General features: G+C 45.0%; 3 protein-coding genes across 7 annotated transcripts; 1 reads left to right on the top strand and 2 right to left on the bottom strand.

The window, feature by feature from the left end:
- Positions 1 to 71: 71 nt before the first annotated feature.
- Positions 72 to 15,499, bottom strand: pianp (PILR alpha associated neural protein). 4 transcript variants are annotated; one of them, XM_088411421.1, is made up of 6 exons: positions 15,410 to 15,499; positions 12,543 to 12,595; positions 12,051 to 12,457; positions 11,673 to 11,751; positions 4,807 to 4,953; positions 72 to 3,793 (listed from the first exon to the last, which is right to left on the bottom strand). In XM_088411421.1, exons 2-6 carry the CDS (start codon positions 12,551 to 12,553, stop codon positions 3,772 to 3,774), a joined length of 666 nt encoding a protein of 221 aa, XP_088267547.1. In that variant the 5' UTR covers positions 12,554 to 12,595; positions 15,410 to 15,499; the 3' UTR covers positions 72 to 3,771. The 4 variants fall into 4 exon arrangements, with proteins under 4 accessions (XP_088267547.1, XP_088267546.1, XP_088267549.1 ...); XM_088411420.1 differs by lacking the exon at positions 15,410 to 15,499 and adding an exon at positions 14,484 to 14,522; XM_088411423.1 differs by lacking the exon at positions 15,410 to 15,499 and adding an exon at positions 14,181 to 14,205.
- Positions 15,500 to 15,571: 72 nt separating this feature from the next.
- LOC148426062 (uncharacterized) lies at positions 15,572 to 16,947 on the top strand. Its single transcript, XM_088411426.1, has 3 exons — positions 15,572 to 15,717; positions 15,863 to 15,920; positions 16,004 to 16,947. The coding sequence occupies exons 2-3, from the start codon at positions 15,869 to 15,871 to the stop codon at positions 16,564 to 16,566; spliced, it is 615 nt and encodes a 204-aa protein (XP_088267552.1). The 5' UTR covers positions 15,572 to 15,717; positions 15,863 to 15,868; the 3' UTR covers positions 16,567 to 16,947.
- Positions 16,948 to 18,243: 1,296 nt separating this feature from the next.
- On the bottom strand, positions 18,244 to 19,472 carry LOC148426061 (uncharacterized). 2 transcript variants are annotated; one of them, XM_088411424.1, is made up of 3 exons: positions 19,312 to 19,472; positions 19,100 to 19,163; positions 18,244 to 19,026 (listed from the first exon to the last, which is right to left on the bottom strand). In XM_088411424.1, exons 2-3 carry the CDS (start codon positions 19,131 to 19,133, stop codon positions 18,404 to 18,406), a joined length of 657 nt encoding a protein of 218 aa, XP_088267550.1. In that variant the 5' UTR covers positions 19,134 to 19,163; positions 19,312 to 19,472; the 3' UTR covers positions 18,244 to 18,403. The 2 variants fall into 2 exon arrangements, with proteins under 2 accessions (XP_088267550.1, XP_088267551.1); XM_088411425.1 differs by having other exon boundaries at positions 19,100 to 19,216; positions 19,312 to 19,448.
- Positions 19,473 to 19,474: the final 2 nt, after the last annotated feature.

Genomic DNA, 19,474 nt, shown 5'->3' with positions numbered 1-19,474 from the left:
AGCTTCCGTCATATGGAATGCCAAACCCCCCCCCCCCCTTGTAATATAATAGAAAAATAATAAAAGAAAGCTGCATGTGCATTGAAGTTTATACTGATACATATCATAAAAAACGGTTTCAGACCAATTTGGATCACTACACACATTATACTGTATATATGTATGGGAAAGTAAAATACTGTTAGAACGATGTGGAAGAATTTGCCCAAAAAATGTAAACAATCCTGTACTGGATATAAGGTAAGAAAAAATATCATACAGTTGACCAAAACGTATGTAATGTGGATATTCTCTAAAATATACAGTACCAGTTAAAAGTTTGGAAATATTGGCGATTTTGGTTCGTTTTCTTCCACATCATTCCCTCAGTATTTTAGCCAATGGATGGCATTCTCCTTGCTAGTGTGACATCTAAGTGCCATGTTTTCACCATGTCGGGTGAAATTTCAGCTCCCCAATGCTTTCACTTTGATGGAAAATGCCTTTGATGTGAAGATCAAATTGGGCATTTAGTATTTGGATCATTTCCTTCCACATCCTTCTCGCAGTATTCTAACCAATGGATGACACGCTCCCGGTTAGCTCGTTAAATAGTAAGGGTGAAATTTCAGCTCCGTAGCGTCATGTGTCAATGCTTTCCCTTTGATGTGATGTCGGGTACGGTTTTAATTTATATCGGCGATGGTCCGGCTCGGTGTCAAAGTCGTCATAAGTCACCTCGCCGCCCAGTCGCTAATGGACACAATTAGCCGCTCAACTCGGGGACAAGAATCCAGCTGCGTCGTTAGCTTGCATCCCGTCGTCCCCGTTTATAAATAGCGGCGTTAATTTCGCCGCCGTGAATTCTAACCGGCGTAAATCTCGGGGGAGCGTCGGCGGGTGGCAGGGCGGCGACAGGCGAGTCGTCCTTTTTCAATATTTATTTTTGTCAAGGTGCGAGCGTTTGAGTGATGGCGCCGCACGCGCCAGTTCGCGCCTCGCCGCCGCACGCCGGCCTCAGATCGATGACGCCCATCGCTCAAACATCCCGAGCGGTAATCTCGCGCGTCTCCGTACTGGCACGCGGCGATGGGCGCAAAGAATCGGAGCAGCGTTCTAGATAACACCCAGTGTTGTTTTTATTGAACTTGCATGGTAGAGAAAGACCACGGTCCTAAACAGGGGTTGGACTCAAAACACCAGACGGCATATGTGCGCGAGCCACGCACGGCGTCACCGGCGCCACCTGGTGACATTCTAGGAGACGACGGGAAGGCGAGCGGAATTTTACAGTCTCAATAATAGTACACACTTGTACGTACAAAAGAGAATTAGGGATTTCAGAATTCTGACTCTTTTTTGGCTTCTCAGAATTCTGAAGTCTCAAGTCGACACCAGATTTCAGTCAGAATTCCCACCTTTTCCACTCACTGAGTTCTGATTTTAAAGTGAGAATTCTGATCATTTTGATTATATTCTCACTTTTAATGAAAAGTTTATTCTCAAGTCAAATGAGAATTCTGACTTTGTTCTTTGAATTTCTTGAATTCAGACTTTAAAGTGAAAATCATCATTTTCTCAGAATTCTCACTTTTTTCCCCATTCAAAGGATTTTCACTTTCAAGTGAGATTTTTGATATTTTTCAGAATTCTAAATTCATTCTCTCAATTCTTTTCAGTCACAGAATTCTGACTTTAAAGTGAAATTTCTGATGTTAAGAATTATTATTTAGAATTATTTTTTTCAATCGCAGAATTTTGACTTCAAAGTGAGGATTCAGATTTTATCATCCGAATCCGTCTTTTTTTTTTCCAATCCTCACTTTTCCAAGTCAGAATACTGGATTTTTTTCTCTCAGAATTTTGATATAAAGTGAGACTTAACTCTTAGAATTCTGTTTTCAGAATTCCGACTTTAAAGTCTGACTTGTCTCAAACTGAATAGTGTGAGAAATCTGCAAATTCTTGCTTTAGTCGGAATTGTGAGCACGAAGGCAGAATTCTCATTTAGGTGAGAATTCTGAGACACAAAAAAGGAAATCGTGTCCCGACTTCTTTTTGTTCCCTCTTCACAGGCCCTAATAAGAACAAGTGCAGTTTTGCCCCACTAGTTTAGTAGTTGCACTAATAGTGAACGGCATGAACCTTGCGCAATAGCACAAAACGGCCTCACATCTGGAAACGTTAGTCCGCACGACGTCATCCCAAAGCTGCTTAGAAAAGTTTCATCCGAGACAAAATCTATGTGAACTTCTAGAAGACGTCACAAGCCGATAGGTAAAATAGACATTTATGAGTAATACGATACGGGCGACGTTCCCTTCAAACTTCCTTTTGCGCCTCCTTCAGATGCCAAGGCAAATGATGGTCATTTCCACAATGCCATATTTGTCAACAAAAAAATGATAATCCTCGTTGCGGTTAGTCCTTGGCGCTCCGTGAGGACGTGAATCCGTCGCTGTCGTCAAGCCAAAAAAAAGAAGTTTAAGACCGGTCGCTGGACTAGCCATTCAGGAGGCGGATATGAGGGAGAAGGAAGTCATGGTTTTGCTCATGGCACCCCGCTGTGAATACGGCGTCATTGCGCAAACAAATCATGAGGAGAAACACGCAGGCGCGCGCGCAAGAATTAGCATTTTTCCCAGGCTTAAAAGCAAGGAGCGCTTTTGGAGCCTGACATGTTCAACGCGTTGGCCGTCGGCTACGTCTTTGTCAGATACAACAGTCCTCGTTTGGAGATGCCCACGACTTTTGACGGGTGTCAAAATCGAGGCCCGGGGGCCAGATGCGGACCACCACTCCCCCGCCCCCCCCCAAAAAAAAGTAATCTGGTGGTGTCTTGATTTCTAATTCAATTTTGATCATATACAATGGTGCCTTGAAATACAATTTTTATTTGCTCCCTGAGCACACACTTAACTCAAAACATTCATATGCCAAATCATCTTTCCCTGTTGAAATGATGCAAATGTCACTAATCCGTTCCATCCGCGGCAGTATGTCGTCAGACAAAAAATTAAGACATTCTAGATGTTTGTTTTATCCTCAATCATCAAACATTAGCATTACTATTAATCATAAACATTTCAAGTTTTTCATTTATGGAAAAAAAAATGAGCCACTTTAAAAAAATCATCTCTCAGACCGGATTAAACCCATTTGCTGGCCAGAATCGGCCCGCGGGCCATAGGTTTGATGCTTTAGCCGAAAGCTTGGAGGGGGAAGAAAATGTGTGTGTGTAAATGTACCTGATATTGATTAAAAAAAAAAAAAAGAATCTCAAGGCGCCAGTGTAATAATAATCAAACTGCAATTTCCCACACGTACGTAATTTGTCATAAATTTAGGTCGGGTTGTAAGCGCCGAAGCACGACGTGACCAAATTGACTTTGACACCCGCAGTTGACAAGCAAGAAAACATCTTTTTTTTTTCTGGCAAAGTGTAGCCGCGCGACTGGAAGCGAGATTGGGCCCTCAAACGGGACGCTGGCACGCTTGTTAAATTGTTTGTTTGCGAATCGGTCACGGCGAGCCGGCGCTCGCCGCAGCTCGGGGCTGCGACAGCAGCGCGGGAGGAAATTTACGCCCAGGAAAGGAAAAGAGGCGGGCGTGATGAGTTTAGCTTTTAAGAGCTCGGGGAAGCGGCGGCTTGAATACCTGCGCTCCCTGAACGTATTTCACAGTTTGGGGAGAAAATGAAAAACGCTGCTGCAGGCGTGGCGAGGAGAAAAAAAAAAAAACGAATCTGGAGGCTCCGTCGAAGTTTTTCACCGCATGGAAAAAAGGAACACCTCAGAGGTTCACGACCGGGATCCTGCAAGACGAGAAAAAGTGTTCAGAAGAAAAGTAAAAGTCTGTAAATGGGGGATAATGGTAAAGTGGAGCGGAGGGGCCCGAAGCTGAAAAAAACACGCGCTCCCAAACTACTCAAGCTGCGTCGCAAGGGACTGACGAGGAGGAGTGCGGCACTATAATTATCCTTATTGAGATTAACTCCAAATACCCTTGAACAAAAGCATCACCACTCTGCGGATGGTGGCCGGGATTTTTTTTTTTTTTTTTTATCCCCTCCCCCCATCACACAGGGGCCCCAGAGTGACTCATCACAGGAAAATAGAAAAAAAAAACGGAATCCGCTCTTGGGAGAATGCAAACCAATCACAGCGCAGCGTGCGCTTTCTTAAAGGACGTAGATTGATATTTTTACACTTGACACAATTAAATATAAATGTAAACATATAAATTTGGCACATTGGCCATTTCATTTCTTATTAAATACCGCAAATCCCCAAATAAAAGAGGGGTTTTTTTGGTGAAACAAAATTGCGCAACTTTGGTTATTTATGGTAAAATGAACTTGGAAAAACAACTGCTTGGAGCGCATTCAAAGTGACACCGGCGAGGTGTTCACCGACTGTGGGAAATATGTAACATCTTATACACCGTAACATAGAAAATACCGGAATTTGATCCCCAAATTACACACAGATGAGTCTTATGTACGAGTTTTACGGTACAGCTATTTCTAACCAAGAAGCGAAAGGTCCCGTTTACCGAAGCCGCACCTCTCAGCGTGCGGCTGCCCCGCCCCCTTTACGATGTCATTCGATGACGCCGGCCGCCATCTTGCGTGCTTATCCTCACGGAGGAGGCAAGAATAGGTGTTTTACCGACACGAAATCGCAAAAGCGTGTCTATAGATTGCACTCATGTTCCTCCTATCAAATGTGTTCCTAGTTTTCATAACGTCAGTTCCGCCCGCGGGCGCCCGATATGGCATGCGGCGTTCGTTCTAGCCTAACGGGCCCCTTTAAGCCAGCCGTTTACCTCTCGCGATCGGCGAAGGAGGAGGAGGCGCTGCGCAGCGTCTGCCGGCTCTCCTCGGAAGCCAGGGAGCAGGGGAGCGCGCGGGAGAGGGGCGGGGCCACGCCGCGGGACAACGGGGGAGGATGCCGGGAACAGCTGCGGTCGTAACTGGAGAGATTGATGGATTGACGGATGGCCGGGAAAGCGGAATGAGCACAGATTGGAAAGTGGACAGAGCGGGGACATAATTCACCTCGCAACAACAACACTATTGCGTCACCGTTAAAAAATAATAATAATTGCTACATACATTATCTCAGAGGTGCGGACCATCAGACATTTTTTAGCGACCCGCCCATATGCAAAAAAATGCATTTTTGCTATTCAAAAAAAGTAATAAAAAGGTTTGCGGGTAGACACCATAAGAAGTGTGAAAAAAAAAATCTCAAAGGCAAAGCTTTTCCTCTGTGGGCTGCATGATGTCAAATGGAAAGACGTAAGCGCCGCTTTTTTAACAAATGAAACACTGTAAAGATCAGTCAAGCAAGTAATTAAACATTTTTTGGATACATCTGATATAGACTACAGTAATTGCTTGCATGATTGATTTTTTTTTTTCTATGTTTAATAAGTTAAAGTGAAAATACACGGCCCGTACGTCTTTCTATTTTTCCTACGCGACCCTCAAAAGGTTTGGACACCCCCGGTCTTTCGTCACCATTGTTTAGAAGACAAATTGGCTTATTTCGTTTCTAATCAACTTCGCAAATTATAGTTAGTAGTTTTGTATATTTAGAGCTTTTTAGATTTCTAGCTCTACAGCATATAAACATATTGAATTATTTTTAACAAGCCTTACAGGCCACGGCTAATGTATACGTATTTTTTTAATTAATGCTACGGCCACTGAAAAACGAATGACAAGTCGCAAATGGCCCCCGGCCCGCAGTTTGAACACCCCTTGGATCTAGAGCACTCAATATACAATATTTATATGTTAAAATGCCCTCCCCCCCCCCCCAAAAGAAAAGAAACAAATGATTATCATACCAGAAATTCAGATCAAATGTTAATCTTAATGTATGATTAGCGCTTTGAAAATAAATCGGTTAATCAACAGGTAACGGTTAACAAATTAATCGACAACTATTTTAATAATCGAGAAACGAGTGTGAGCCATTGATGAACTTAAAATGATCAAACTCCTCAAATTTCAACCTCAACAGTCACGGTTCTGATTTCTGTAGTCCTTTGTGAAATTCGGTGGATCTTTCTTTTGCGTGCTGTTTCATCAAAATACGACATTCGATTTTACTTTTGGCAAACGATGACCGCACAGAAACGTTCGATAAGTTCGACAATTTCTCGGTCCAAATCGTAGAATTAGGTAGCTTAGGGCCCAGCGCCGGATGAGGCTCGAGGGCGAGCCTCGAGACAACAAGGAAGAGCGTCGGGAGCGGAGTCGTTTTCACGTCGGCAAACGCATTAACGCTGCCAATGTGAGAGAGGATTAGTGGCCCTCCTCGGACTCATTAAAACAATGTCCGTGGGAAGAAAAAGTGGGAGGCGTGGAGTCAAACGCTTGGGGGATGCCTCAAAGACTAGAAATGGACGTGGAAGACGGGGGCGTACCGGTAAACGACGTGAATGATAGCCTATGAATCGTCTGTTTTTAATACCGCTCAGTCCAGTTGGAAGGTGCGATTTAGGAAAGTCCAGGATTGTTCTGATATTCTTTCGACCGGAGCGTCGCACACCCCGAGTCAACGGTTACCTTCCAATTACTACCGCACCAACAAAGACTTAAGACATTATCCAGACTAGAGACTATCAAGACCATGACGGGACCAAGACTTTTGGAAAACCTTTGGAGTTTGAGACCGTGCGAGACCTCCTGATGCTGAGATCCGGACAAGCCCAAGACTTTTGGTAATCAAGATTGCGACAAGACCGAGACTATAGCGGACTTTACAAGAAAAAAAACAAGAATAAACTAACATTTTTTTATGTTTAAAACAACAAATTCTGCTTTTTTTAATGGAACAATTAAAGAAATATCAAATTTAAGCTAACAACTGACCACAGTAGGTAGTGACCTGGTCTAGACCAGTCCCCTCCGTCCAAGATGAGTAAAAGTTCATTGATGAGACTGAGACCTATAAAAAGTGGTCCTCTGTTTCAAGTACGATCCGAATTCGATTGCAATTAGGCAAAAAGCCCGTTGAAGAAGATTGTCAAACATAAAATCCATCTTCCGACAGCTCACTTCCTCGAAAGAGGAACGAAGCAGAAGAGAACGAAAGACTAATGAAGTCGGGATTCTTATTGGTTTCACAGATTAGGAAAACCCGAGAAAAGTCGTCAAAACCGATGACCTTCTGTGATACTCGCGAAACCTGCTTAGAAAATTTCACATTTCTTTGTAAAACCGCGCTGATAGCAAGTGTGCGATTATACCGAGAGAAAAAAAACAAAACCTCCCTTGTCTGTTTATGCGAGAGCCAAGATGCGAAAAGCTTACTACATAATGCATACATCAAAGCATAAAAGTAAGTGAACCTTCTGCCCGGAGCAGGCCGAAAACACAGCTAGCGAATAGCGCGCAAAAGCGCCAGCTGTCTGCACACCTGCGCCATGCACTACGGGCTACGACATCAGAGGCTCGTTCGCCGTGGTCACAAATTCTCCTCTTTGAACTAATCCTCAAACGAGGAGGCGGGCACAAGTCAAACAAATACGGAAAATGAGATAGAGAAAAGCCGATAGGTTTTGATGCTACCGGCGGTGCGCGCCGATAACGTCGACAAGAGTCAAATGGCTTTGCGGCAAAGGGACGGATATTTTTCAATTTCTCTTGTCTTCTCGGGGGGGGGTGACGAGAGAAGTGTCAATCAAAAATATTAACTCGGCTCTCACTTTGTTGTTCGGGAGCGATGTATTGATGGATTCCGACGTGCTAGGATTAAAGCTGTCGCGAGGCTGTCGCTACTAAAAACAAATCATCATTTCTGATTTTGATGTTGTCGTCGCAATCTTCTTTGGCTTTATACTCCGGCTCCAATCTTTTCCTCTTCTGCGGTGTGACATTTTGAATGCTGATGCAGATTCCTGCTCTCTGAAACTGAACCCTACCTGAATCCGAACCGCTAAACCAACACGGCCTTAAACTAACTATACCGCCGAACCACACGCGGACCGTAGCTTATCGCTAACCCTAACTTTACCGCTAATCTAGTCTAGTGGTTCTTGGGAAGGGTTTTGGTCTCATGAGCGGTTTTCGAGAGCCTTCGGTTAGATGCTGTGATCAGTCAGGAATTGTACAAGTGAAATATTGGATCCATTTAGATGAATGTCTTTGCGCTGTTTCGAAAATGATGTAACAGAATGAGTTTGATTTCAAATTTAGTGAAAAAAAAGCTAGTCATTTTTGTTGAGTTTTTGTGTTCTGGTTTATCTGATAAATCCAGTTTTGTTCCCCGGCAGACTCAACTCTTTTACCGCAACAGACCCATACAGATTAGGCATCATCAGGCGGCCTCTTCCCTCTTAATCCTGCCCTCCCAAGATACTTGAACTCCTCTCCTAGGGGCAGGATAGAAGTATACGAAAAATGTCACTCATTTGTTTTATCAACCATAAATATGGTAAGATACATCGTCATCTTTATTACCCGCGCAACAACTGCGGTGACATCAGTTTGCCAAACTTCCTCAAAGCTCTTGGAGCCCTGAATGACGCGATTAATAAAACGATAAGCTGACATAGCAGTTGAATAAGAAGAAATGAATCTTCACAACTATCCGGACTTTCAATCCCGGCTACCGCGGCCAAATTTTGGATGACACACTAACAGTATGGATTTGTGACAAATTCCGATAATTGACCATATTTGGACAAACGAGGTGTCAGCCCCTGACTTTATCTATAAAAACCCCGGCGGGTTTCTTTCGGAATTAGTGTTTCTCCACCAAAGCAATCCTTTGTCCTCATGCGACCTGAGAAAACACCTGCCCCCCCCCCACACACACACACACACACACACACCCCCGTCAGGCTCGACTTCATCAGCCCGACCGCGAAGTCATCTCGGCGCTCGTATGAAACGCTTCCGCGATCGTAGCCGACTGGACGGCGGCCACTCTCCGCTATCATTTCAGTCCATCTGCACCCCCACCCCCCTCCCCCCTCCCATCCAACACATGGCGTTATTTACACATTTATGACACCCTCAGCACCAGCCGGTCTATCGCGCCACGCTGAAATAGCGCGAGCGTGACAATGTGTTACCTCGCCTCCGGTTTGAATAAGGTCAACGGCGAAGCGAATTCTAGAAGCAACAGTTAGCTGCCGTCTTTTTTGTTCATCGCCGAGCAACTCGCGGGAAACGGGAGGATTAAAACCTCGCGGGCGCGCCGGGACACAAAAGGAGACTGGCGTCGGCGATAAGATGCGAAGAAGAGCGCGTCGGAGCCGGGCGGACGCAATTACAATGCTGATAGAGAGCCAAAAAAACCTCCAGGAAAGAAGCGCGGAGGGAACGCAGGTATTCAGAGCGAGAAAGCAAATCCGCGCGAGGCCAGGAAGGCCCGAGCGGGAGGAGGAGGAGGAGGAGGAGCTTTCGATAATGTAAGACCGTGAGGGCAAAATGCGAGCTGGAGAATGAAAAGGGAATATGAAGTGGAACAAATTATGCTCTTGGAGGCGCCCGATTGAAAAATTACGATTGGCAGCGAGGAGACGGAGAACGAAGGCATAAATAAGCGACATAAAACAAGAAAAAAACCTTGACAGAGGAAGACGCGGGGAAAACAAGGCGCGGAAGACCCGCCGGTCAAATCAACTTGACATTATTGGTCTGATCAGCAAAGCGTGGAAGTGCTCCACTATATCATCTGGATGAGTCCCCCCATTTTCCGCTAATGGCCACTTTCCGTCGAGGCCATATATAAGCGACGCCCATCCCTTGTATTTGCGGCGTAATGGCAGGTGGAATATTACAATTTTTTAAGAGCGAAAGCAAATCTTTAAAGGTGTTATCGGAATAAATGCCAACAAACGAGCGACGGCGCCCAACATTTGCCTCTCGGCTGACAAGTATGAACTTGAACGTATGAGAACTTGAGATACGAGCGTTACGTAGAGGCTGTTAATTTAGTTAAAACTCACTTCATACAACACTGAGCTATGCCCCCCCCCCCCCCCCTCGTTATAGCAAGGGAACACCTTTTAAGTAATAATTTGAACATATTTTGACACGCAATATAATAATACGCAGTCATTTATTCTTTATCATCTGCAAGGAGCTAAGCCGTATTCTGGCAGAAATTCTTGTGCGGTACATCTGTCTCTCTTATACTGCCCCCAAGTGGAGGAGATGGGCAGCGGCACAATGGCTATTCAGTTTATGCAAAGGGTGACCAAAACAATCATTTTTCTATATGTTTTCATAAAGTAAAAATTGAAAGAAAGCAATTACAAGTCCCTCATATCGCAAGGCACCTACGTGCTGTACGGCAACAGATCATTCAGATAATTATTTGCGAGGAAGGTTGAGTAAAATAACAAGGGTGTAGAAAACCGTCTTGGTGGAACCGCAGAAAGCCAAAAGAACACATCAGTTTTCATATGGCCCCTTCCCGCACAAGCTCGCACCATATTCATGTGCGAAGCGTCTGACAGCAGCTCCCGCTAGTGCCTTAACTTCTCCTGTGTTGACGGCAAAAAGCCACAGAGGAAACAAGGTCAGCTCCGGAGTTCATTAGAGGCCGAGAAAGGATGGAAACAGCCTTGACAGCTTCGTTTGGATCCTCCGTGGTTTCGGCTGTGGCCGGACGAGCTTTGGCCAAGCTTCCCCCAAAACACGTCGGCCGGCTAAGTGGGAATTGCAAAGAGCTCGTCTAGATCCCGGCTGGCTTCAAATTCGGCGTCAAGATAGCGTGCGCCGCCCGCTTCTTGCTTGTCGACTTAATTGAGAGAAGAGACTTTGCAGCGCTTTGCTGCAGTGCTAGCGGCCTCGCACTCTCGGGAGTGTAGCCCAAACCCATTTAGAACATTTTTTACAATCATGCAATCTAACCTGAGGGAGCTGTCAGATAGCGTGTTTTTTTTCTGATATTTGCCAGAATAAAATGCAGATAACTCACAAACACACATACATATATATATATATATATATATATATACATATATATATATATAACACACTTTCTAAAACTCTCAGGAATTTTGGTCTATGAGAAGAATTTGTCACATCAAGTGATTAGTAGGAATGGCAACCGGGTACAAATCAAGTGTACAAATCATTTAGGTCTATCACGCCAGCCTATATTGAGCGCAGCAGTGCTGTTAACTAGCAGCTAATGTAAGATAGACGCAGCAATAACAGAGCCCAAGCCACTGTAAACAGAATACTGCACCAACACAACAGTAACATACCTGATTGTGTTTACTACGGATAGTGCCCCCTGGTGGCAAGTAAAATAGCAGTTCAAACTCAAAATCAATCCTTTGATAGCATCTTGCTTTGTCTCCCTTTGTTTACCAGGAGATTGCCCCCTGGTGGCTAGTAAAAAATCTGCAGGGTTCAAAGCATGAGAAAAAAATAGTGGCCTGTAGCCATAAATCAACGTCAAGTCCCAGTGTCCTTAGTAGAGGACAATCTGGATTTTCCAATGACGCCTGAGTGAACTTTGCTGTCTTACTAGCACAAATTGGACACAAATGAAGACTGGGTCTCAGGAGAATATAGCTGCTGATGGCAGTGACTGAGTTGATGTATTCGTTGCCGGCCCAGTAAAAATAGATTTCTGATTTCCATAGCCTTCAATGACAGCAAATGAGTAGGATGGAGCCCCTCCCCATTGGCTGAAAAAAGAGAAAGTTCCTACCAGAGTTTTGCCGTGATGATGATTGCGGTGAGGATGAGCAGTGTGGAGATGGTCACAGTGACGTAGAACTGAGGGTCCACTGTAACACACATACACACACACTTTCAATTCTCAGAGCATGACCAAGTATAATTAGGCCAAGAACAAAAGAAGAAATCAATGAGGGCAGCTGAACATGAAATTGGATGTGCAAAAAAAAAAAAAAAAAAAGACTTTGGCCTCTAAAAGAGCCATCCCGAGGCGTCTTCCAAGAATCTTGCCGCGAGTGATGCCAACTTTACGAAGCTTTCAGGGAGGGAGGGGGCAACCTTCACACTCACATGACAGTTAATTCCCAAGAGCACTCCTGGCAATGCAGCCCCCCCCCCAGAGACCCACCTTCCTCCAGCTCGGCCTCCTCCGCCGCCCCCCCGTCCTCCACGCCCTCTCGGTTCCACGACTCCAGGGGCGCATCCTCTTTGGGAGGCGTACTGGCGTCGGGGTACAGCCAGTCCTCTGAGGATGCGGCGGCGGCGGCGGTGCTGGCCTCCCGCTGGCCCCCGTGCTGGCGCAGGCGCTCCGTCTCCTGGCTGGAGAGCAGGTGGTAGGTCTCATCCTCCAGCGGCTGCGTGGGCCCCCACACCACCGCCCACAGAGGGGTGGGCGTCACCTGGGTGGTGACGGACAGCTGGACGGCCAGGGCGTCCGCCCGCTCCTCGCCCTCGTCGTCACGGTGACAGGCCGAGGGTTGCGTCACCAGGGCGACCAGGACCAGGGCGGCCAGTCGTGCGACAGGAGCGATGGAGCTAGTGGAAAAAAACAACCAAAAAATCAAACTGTGAGTAGAACTTGCCCGCTTTTCGACCTGAAACACTTTTTTTTTTTTGTTACCATCTCTCCATCGCTTCGCTGTGTTCACTGACACTCCGTCACGCCGATCATCTCTGGAAGATGAGCAAAGAGAGAGGAAAACAAAGGGGGAGGGTCCAGCTCTCCCCCCTTTCTATCTCGGATCCACACACTGATAGTATTGGCAAAAATCCCACTCGCTAATCTATTCTAAATATACACGCTCCCGCCGGCCATTTCAAGTTTTGAACGCTCAATTATGCACCGCGCGCTCATACACATCTGTGCGCGAGCGGCCGCCAAAAAAAAAAAAAAAAAAAGTACACCCTCATCGCAGCCAAGCCCATAAATCATCATTAGCCGCGTCGTCGCGTCACGCACGCCGCCCGATACTTTCCCCGTCACACTTTTTCAGCCAACTTCCCATCGACTACTCCGCTGCCAAAATGCCAAGCAAATGTCACTCATGCGCCGCCGCCCGACGCATAGCGGTGCCTACCTCTGGCGAGGGGAGGGATGGAATGAGACAGAGAGAAAAGGGGAGATACATGGCGCGAGGGGAGGGAGGGAAAAAAAAGCGTTGGTTGCCTTGGTGACCGAGACATGTCGAGAGAGAGAGAAAGGGAGAGAGACAAAGAGAGAGATTTAAATGCTAATTATGTATGTTTAAAAAAACGATATACAAAGCCATGTTTTTGAGATCATTTCTAGCCAGCAAAAGGAGGGGCAAAAAAAAAAAAAACGCTTTAGAGCAGAGGTGTCAAACTCATTTTTACTCAGGAAAATCTATTGTCAAGAGCTGGACATGCGTCAATTACGTAGATTATTGCTCAGCGCGCCGGCCTGGTCCCAATTTTTCGCCAATAGCGGGGGTCAACTGTAATTAGATTGTTGAAAAGAACATTTAAAAAATAAAACATTTTGTATCTGTCATTACTGTATATCGGGGCATCAAACCCGTTTTAGCTTGTGGGCTGCATGGAGAAAAATCTATTTCCAAATTATGGCTTATATTTACCCTTTAACACAACAACTTCAGTTTTTGTCTTTTATCATGTCCAAAATGTTAACAGTACATCACTATTAATCATGAAACATTGCTATTAATCATGTTACATTTCCAGTTTTTCACTTATTGAAAAAAATCTAGCTCATTTGTATACTTAACAAAACCATCTCGCGGGCCGGATTAAACCCGTTTGCGGACCGTAACCGGCCCGCGGGACGTAAATTCGACACCACTACACTTAGGTCCTTTCTCTGAGCAAACCACTTGAGTAATATTTTAATATTTAGGTATTCTAATAATAACACCGCAAATGGAAGTTAACATATACAAATCTACTTCAACTAGAACAACGTTAGCAGTTATTCGCTGATCTTAACAAATGAAACCATGAAATCATTCAGACTTTGCGATAATGGTTTAATCCATGCTCACGTGACCCCCAAGAGCGCGCCACTCAGCGCTACTTCAGCCACAACAAGGAAGTGCCTTGACTTGGCTCAATGCCGCGCTCGACGGCAGTGAGCGTTAATACAAGTATCGCGTGGGTGTCGCGAAGAAAAGCATACAATTAAACAGCAGAACAGAAATGTATACGCAAATGTTTGATATGGCTACCAACGAGACACAATCGTGTTATTACAAATACGCATGTAAAAGTTATTTTCACCTACCTCATTTCTTGTAATACATAGTTCCTTTCCACACACAAGGTATATGAATTAAATTCGAATTTTTACTGTACTAATAAGTACTGTAATGACTATCTGTTTTGCCAAATTCAAATTCTTGTGTGTTCGAGGCGCCATTTTGAGTCGTCCACTTGCACAAGATAAGGAATTAAAACGGTAAAACTCAAAACGTCCATGACATTATAAACACGTTTTACTGCTCAAAACCAAAAAAACGCGATGTTATAACTTTTCACAGTAAAACAGTCTTCGAATGTTCTGTCATAAATGGCTTAATTTACACACCTTCGATGGCACGTTTACAAACCCGGTGCGCATGCGCACAACACCTAGCCACGCCTTTGTACAAATGTGGTTCCGAGTTCCAAATTGATTTCTGGGGAACATACGTCACTCAAACGCGGAGTCAAGTAAGTGCCTCTTTTGCCACTACTGGGCTGGAAGAATGCCACTGTGCCATTATAATTTCGGTATTTTATGTATGTTATTCGACTATAGTCAAAAGGCACGAGTGAAAAACAGGTGTGTGCTAAGCTGTTCATATGCTGCTTGGATGCTTCTTTTGTGTCAGAGCAGGGAAATACAGTATAATGTTCTCATCCCGTATAGAAAAAACACCTGGATTTTGAACTTCGATGCTTACTATGTACTATGCATAATAACAATAACCGAAAGTAATTTATTATAATTAAACTTTGCCAATTCATCAACTGAAGTGCAGAAACAGTGACACCTTGTGTCCAAAATACATCACTGTTCTAAACCAAAACCATCCTTAAAAGAACCTGAGGTAGATTCGTTTAAAGGGACAATGTGTCAAACTTGACCGTTTTTCATTCAAAAGGAAGAAATGTATTGATTGTAAATTTCAAAAACTTGCAAATTAACGTGTTCTTAATGACCAACAGTATGTTTAAAATATAATCATAGGTCTAGTTATCATGAAATGATATTACATGGGGGATGGCACTTCTCAGGAGGCGGCCATGTTTGTTATAGCTAGGTACAATGGTAAATGCAGCACCTCCTGCTGTCCGTAATAAAACTCTCTGAATCTTACACACAATCCCTCTAATGAATTATTATTTATAAATTATTGTGCGTATGCTTTGTAGCTACTGTATTTTTAAAAGATGTTTGGTTACGAGAAAAAAAAATCAATCACAGCTGACCCCTTGTACAAGAACCAAACACAATTCTGCTTGCTCTACCTCATTCAGGTACAGAACAATAAACGTCAAGAAAAAGAAAAGTCCGGAAAACCTAGCCGACGTCTCGATAGGTCTGACTGTGGCAAGACCAAAAAAAAATGGATGCACGTTGCTGTTCAAGTTCGCAGCTTTATTCTTTGCGTGCCAAAAATGACTGAACAAAGTCAAAGTCCTCAAAGTCCAATTCATTGCGTCAAAATCAAAGTCACAAAGTTCAAAGCTTCATTTTGACTTGGGCTCGGTTTTGCCTCAGGAAGCGGAAGGTTTCTGTCGTGTGGGATCGTTTTCGTCTCATCGCGGGGAAGCAGGTGAGTTATTTTATCCGCTCTCGTTTCGACCAGTGAACGTATCTCGTCGCATTGCTCGAAATTTGAGGAGCAAAATGCCCCCGTTTCAAGGCAGCCCCTCAGTGCCGATTTGAAGGTCTCATCTCCGCCGCCGTCCCCGTCTCAGTTCCAGATGTGCGACGGGCTGAATTCTTCCAGGCCCCCACGCGAGCGCCGGCTACCGGGTAAGAACAAATTGATTTGCGGAGGCTCGGACGTGACCGCGGGTTCTCATTTTTGCGCACGCGCTTCCTGTGATCCGATGAAGGTGAGCAGGCGGCCCAACGGCGGGCGGACGCCTGGCTCACGTCGAAGGAGCTTAGAATGAGGCGTAAAATCCTGAAAGAGCAGGAAACTATCCAGCTTGAGAAACAGTCCCTCTATGATGAGTGGGCGCTCCTTCAGGAGGAAGAGGAGTACCTGAGGAAGCAGAAGGTCAACCTCAAGAAGAACATGCGGGCCATCAAATTTCGGCAGTGGACCCTCGAGAGAATCGAATTCACCGTCGAGCGGGTGAAGCAAGCCATCAATCTTGAGCAGCAATATTACACTGAGGAGAAGGCCTCCTACGAGAAGGAGAAGATTTCCTTGGAGCTGGCCAGGGCCTCCTACCTGCGAGAGAAGTACGTCTTTGATAAGACGATGGAGTCCTACAAGAAAGAGAGGAAGTTGCTGGAACAGCAGGAGGAATCCCTCTGGGATTTGAAGGTTGCGGCCGAGAGGCAACGAGTCTCCCTTGGGCAGAAGGAGATCCTCCTCATGAAGGCCTCCCTCCAGCAGCAGAGTGACCTCCATCTGCCGGAAGTGGCCTACCCTCAAGAAGATGACTAAGCAGCTGTGGGGACAAATTGACACTCCGTTCTTCCTCCTTCACAACATGGAGATGATGAGGATACATACATACATACACACACACACACACATATATTTTTGATTGATTTTTTTAACGTTTTTTCATACCAGATGTCCATGTTGTTAGATATGTCGTATTGAGCATCACTAATAAACATGTTCTTCATTTAACAGTAGATAAACATGATCATTCTTACTGCTCGGTAACATGAAAATTGCCTTATTTGCATTTGAAGAAAATATATCAAAGGTGTGAGTTTTATTAAGATTCAACATCATATTTTCCAGTTTTGTTTGCAACAAAGTCATTGGGGAGGGCATGTGATGTTTAATTGCAATAAAGTAAGAACATTCATGATGCATTTGGTTATTTTTTTTCTGGTTCATACTAAGCTGCAACCCATATAAATGCTGTATAAAATTAAGTTCTTGAAAATTGATTTATGTTTTTTTTTTCCCTCTTTTATTGTTGAAAAGGACATGTAGCACGTCTCTTTCCTGGCAAAATATAATTGAGAAGCACCACTATACTGTATAGTTAAAAAAAACAAGTGTTAATTATATGCAGATTTTTGCTCTGTACACTAGCCCGGCCTCAAATATTGTCGAAAATTGCGATAGTACAACTTCGTGAACTGTAAAGACTTGAACGGAATAAAAGAGTGCTGTAGTTTATCATTCTGGACACTAGGTGTCACCCGTGTAATGATATACAGTACATTAAAAAAAATATCGGGAAGAAGTAGTCATGATGTCACGTAAAATACATTGGAACTACGTGCTAACAGCTGATCTGCAAATAAAAATTAAACAAAATATATGACATTGTTTATATTATGTTGAGCCAAGCTCATTGAGAATCTCTTCAGGGCTATTTAAGCTGCGCTGAGCAGTAGCACGACAAAGCTAAATGCTAATGCGACTGTTCCACGTTATCTATCAAGCGATTTGGCGCAATTATTGTCACTTCATTTTGGAAGTTGCTGCGCTCATCTTCGCGTTTCTTGAGAAGAAGAATTTTTGGGACTGCTACGTTCGTTGTAGAGCACGAGGAAGACTGCGAAGGAGGACTGAGCCGTTATCGAGCACTAACGTGAGTTGAAGCTCAAGTTTATTCTACTTTCGAAGTTGCAATGCTGACCGTTGTTTTCGATTTTGTAAGTTGCATTGCTGATCTTTGCGTTGCTTGTAAAACTATTCATTTTTTTTTGTAACAGTCGTTAGGCACAAGGAAGCCTGCTGAGGAGTATTAAGTTGTTGTCGAGCACGTACTTGAGTATCGGCTGGTAGCAGCTTTAGCCGATGTACTTGTTTCAACTTTATTTTTTCTATTTTGGAAGTTGCAGTGCTGAGCTTCGCTTTTATTAAGATTTTTTTGCGTATTGTAACATTTGTTGTCAGGCACGAGAAAGCAGCCCGAGCACAAGGTGATTTGCAGCCGGCAGGAGTTTAGGGCTACTTGTTTTACTATTTTTTTTCTCTATTTCAATAAAAAGTGATGGCACAGAACCACCTCTTGCGGGTTATATATTTGATACCTCTGTGGTATTCCGAAGGAAGTGTAAACCCCATCTCAAGGGCAGCCAATTCGCGGCTTGCTACCCACTGAAAATGATATCGCGTTTTCTCGGGTAATGACCAATCGCGGCTCACCCGTTTCCCTTTTTCAAGAACTTCATTTAATCACAATACCAGTTTGAGCAAAAACACAGTAAAGACTTGGGCAAATATAAAAAAAAAATCAGGTGTCAACAACTCCATGTTGTGAAAGCAGAAGGTCGATTTCTCACAGCTCCTTCTTCAGCTGGTGGGAGGCCTACTGGCACTGGTGGGAGGCCTTCTTGCAGGAGGCCCACTCCACCTCGTGGGAGGCCTTATCCATCTTGTAGCACGCCAGCCTTTTCTTCCGCAAGTCAATGTCATTTGCAATGGCGGTCTTATCATCCTTGTAGAATTTCTTCTCCACCGCGAGGGATTTCTTTTCGTCGTCGAGGGAGATCTTCTCGTCATCGAGGGCTTTCTGAAGAATCCCGAGGGAGACCTTGTCCTCTTCCAGTTTGGCCTTGTCCTTTTTAAGCGTGGCATTTAGCTTTTTTACGGAGGCCATTTTTTCCTTGATACGCCTGTACCTTATCTGGGCGGAGCCGTCCCTGATCCGGAGCGAGGCCGCCTCGTTCATGAGGGGGATGGCACTCTTCTTGAGGGACTCCTCCTCCACGGCGAGAAGATTCCTCTTCAGGTCGATGGCGGCCCTCCCCTTCTGGATGTAGGCCTTCTGGTGCTTCTGGGAGTCCGCCAGCACCTGGAGGGAGTCCAAGTCCCAATGGAGAAAGTTCTCGACCAGCAGAAGGCGGTCGCCGTACTCCTGGAGGGAGGCGTCCTTCGAGGCGCACTTGGCCTCCGCCAGAAGTTTGGCCACTTGCATTTTCCCCTCCTCTTCTGCGGACAACAGGAAGCGCGTGCATGTATGTGAGCGCGAGGGAAGCCCGAGGAGCCTCCGCGAATGACTTACTCGTCACGGCGATTAGGTTCGGTCTGTCGCACATCTGGAGCCGAGACGAGGACAAAGACGAGACCTTCGAGGAGCGGAAGAATCACGCTGGTGAACATCAGCCAAACATGCTCACAACTGCGAAACGAAGGCCGAGTCGGGACCGACGGACATTTCCAGCAATGCGGAGAGATACGTTGGCGAGTCTAAACAAGGGCGAAGGTACTACTTACTCAGAAGTTGACCGCTGGATGACACGACGATAGCAAGAACGCCAACTGTCTCTCCAGGCAGCAAAAACGAGCCTCTCGCCCGGCGGCCAAGACAGAACGAAGCTTTGAACCTTGTGACTTTGATGATTGCAATGACTTGGACTTTGAGGACTTTTGACTTTGT

Source organism: Hippichthys cyanospilos, chromosome 3 (genome assembly GCF_059441005.1).
Source record: "Hippichthys cyanospilos isolate Australia breed blue-spotted pipefish chromosome 3, RoL_Hcya_1.0, whole genome shotgun sequence".
Lineage (NCBI taxonomy): Eukaryota > Metazoa > Chordata > Actinopteri > Syngnathiformes > Syngnathidae > Hippichthys > Hippichthys cyanospilos.
The sequence above is the reverse complement of the archived record's forward strand: the minus strand, read 5'-3'. Positions and strand labels throughout refer to the sequence as shown.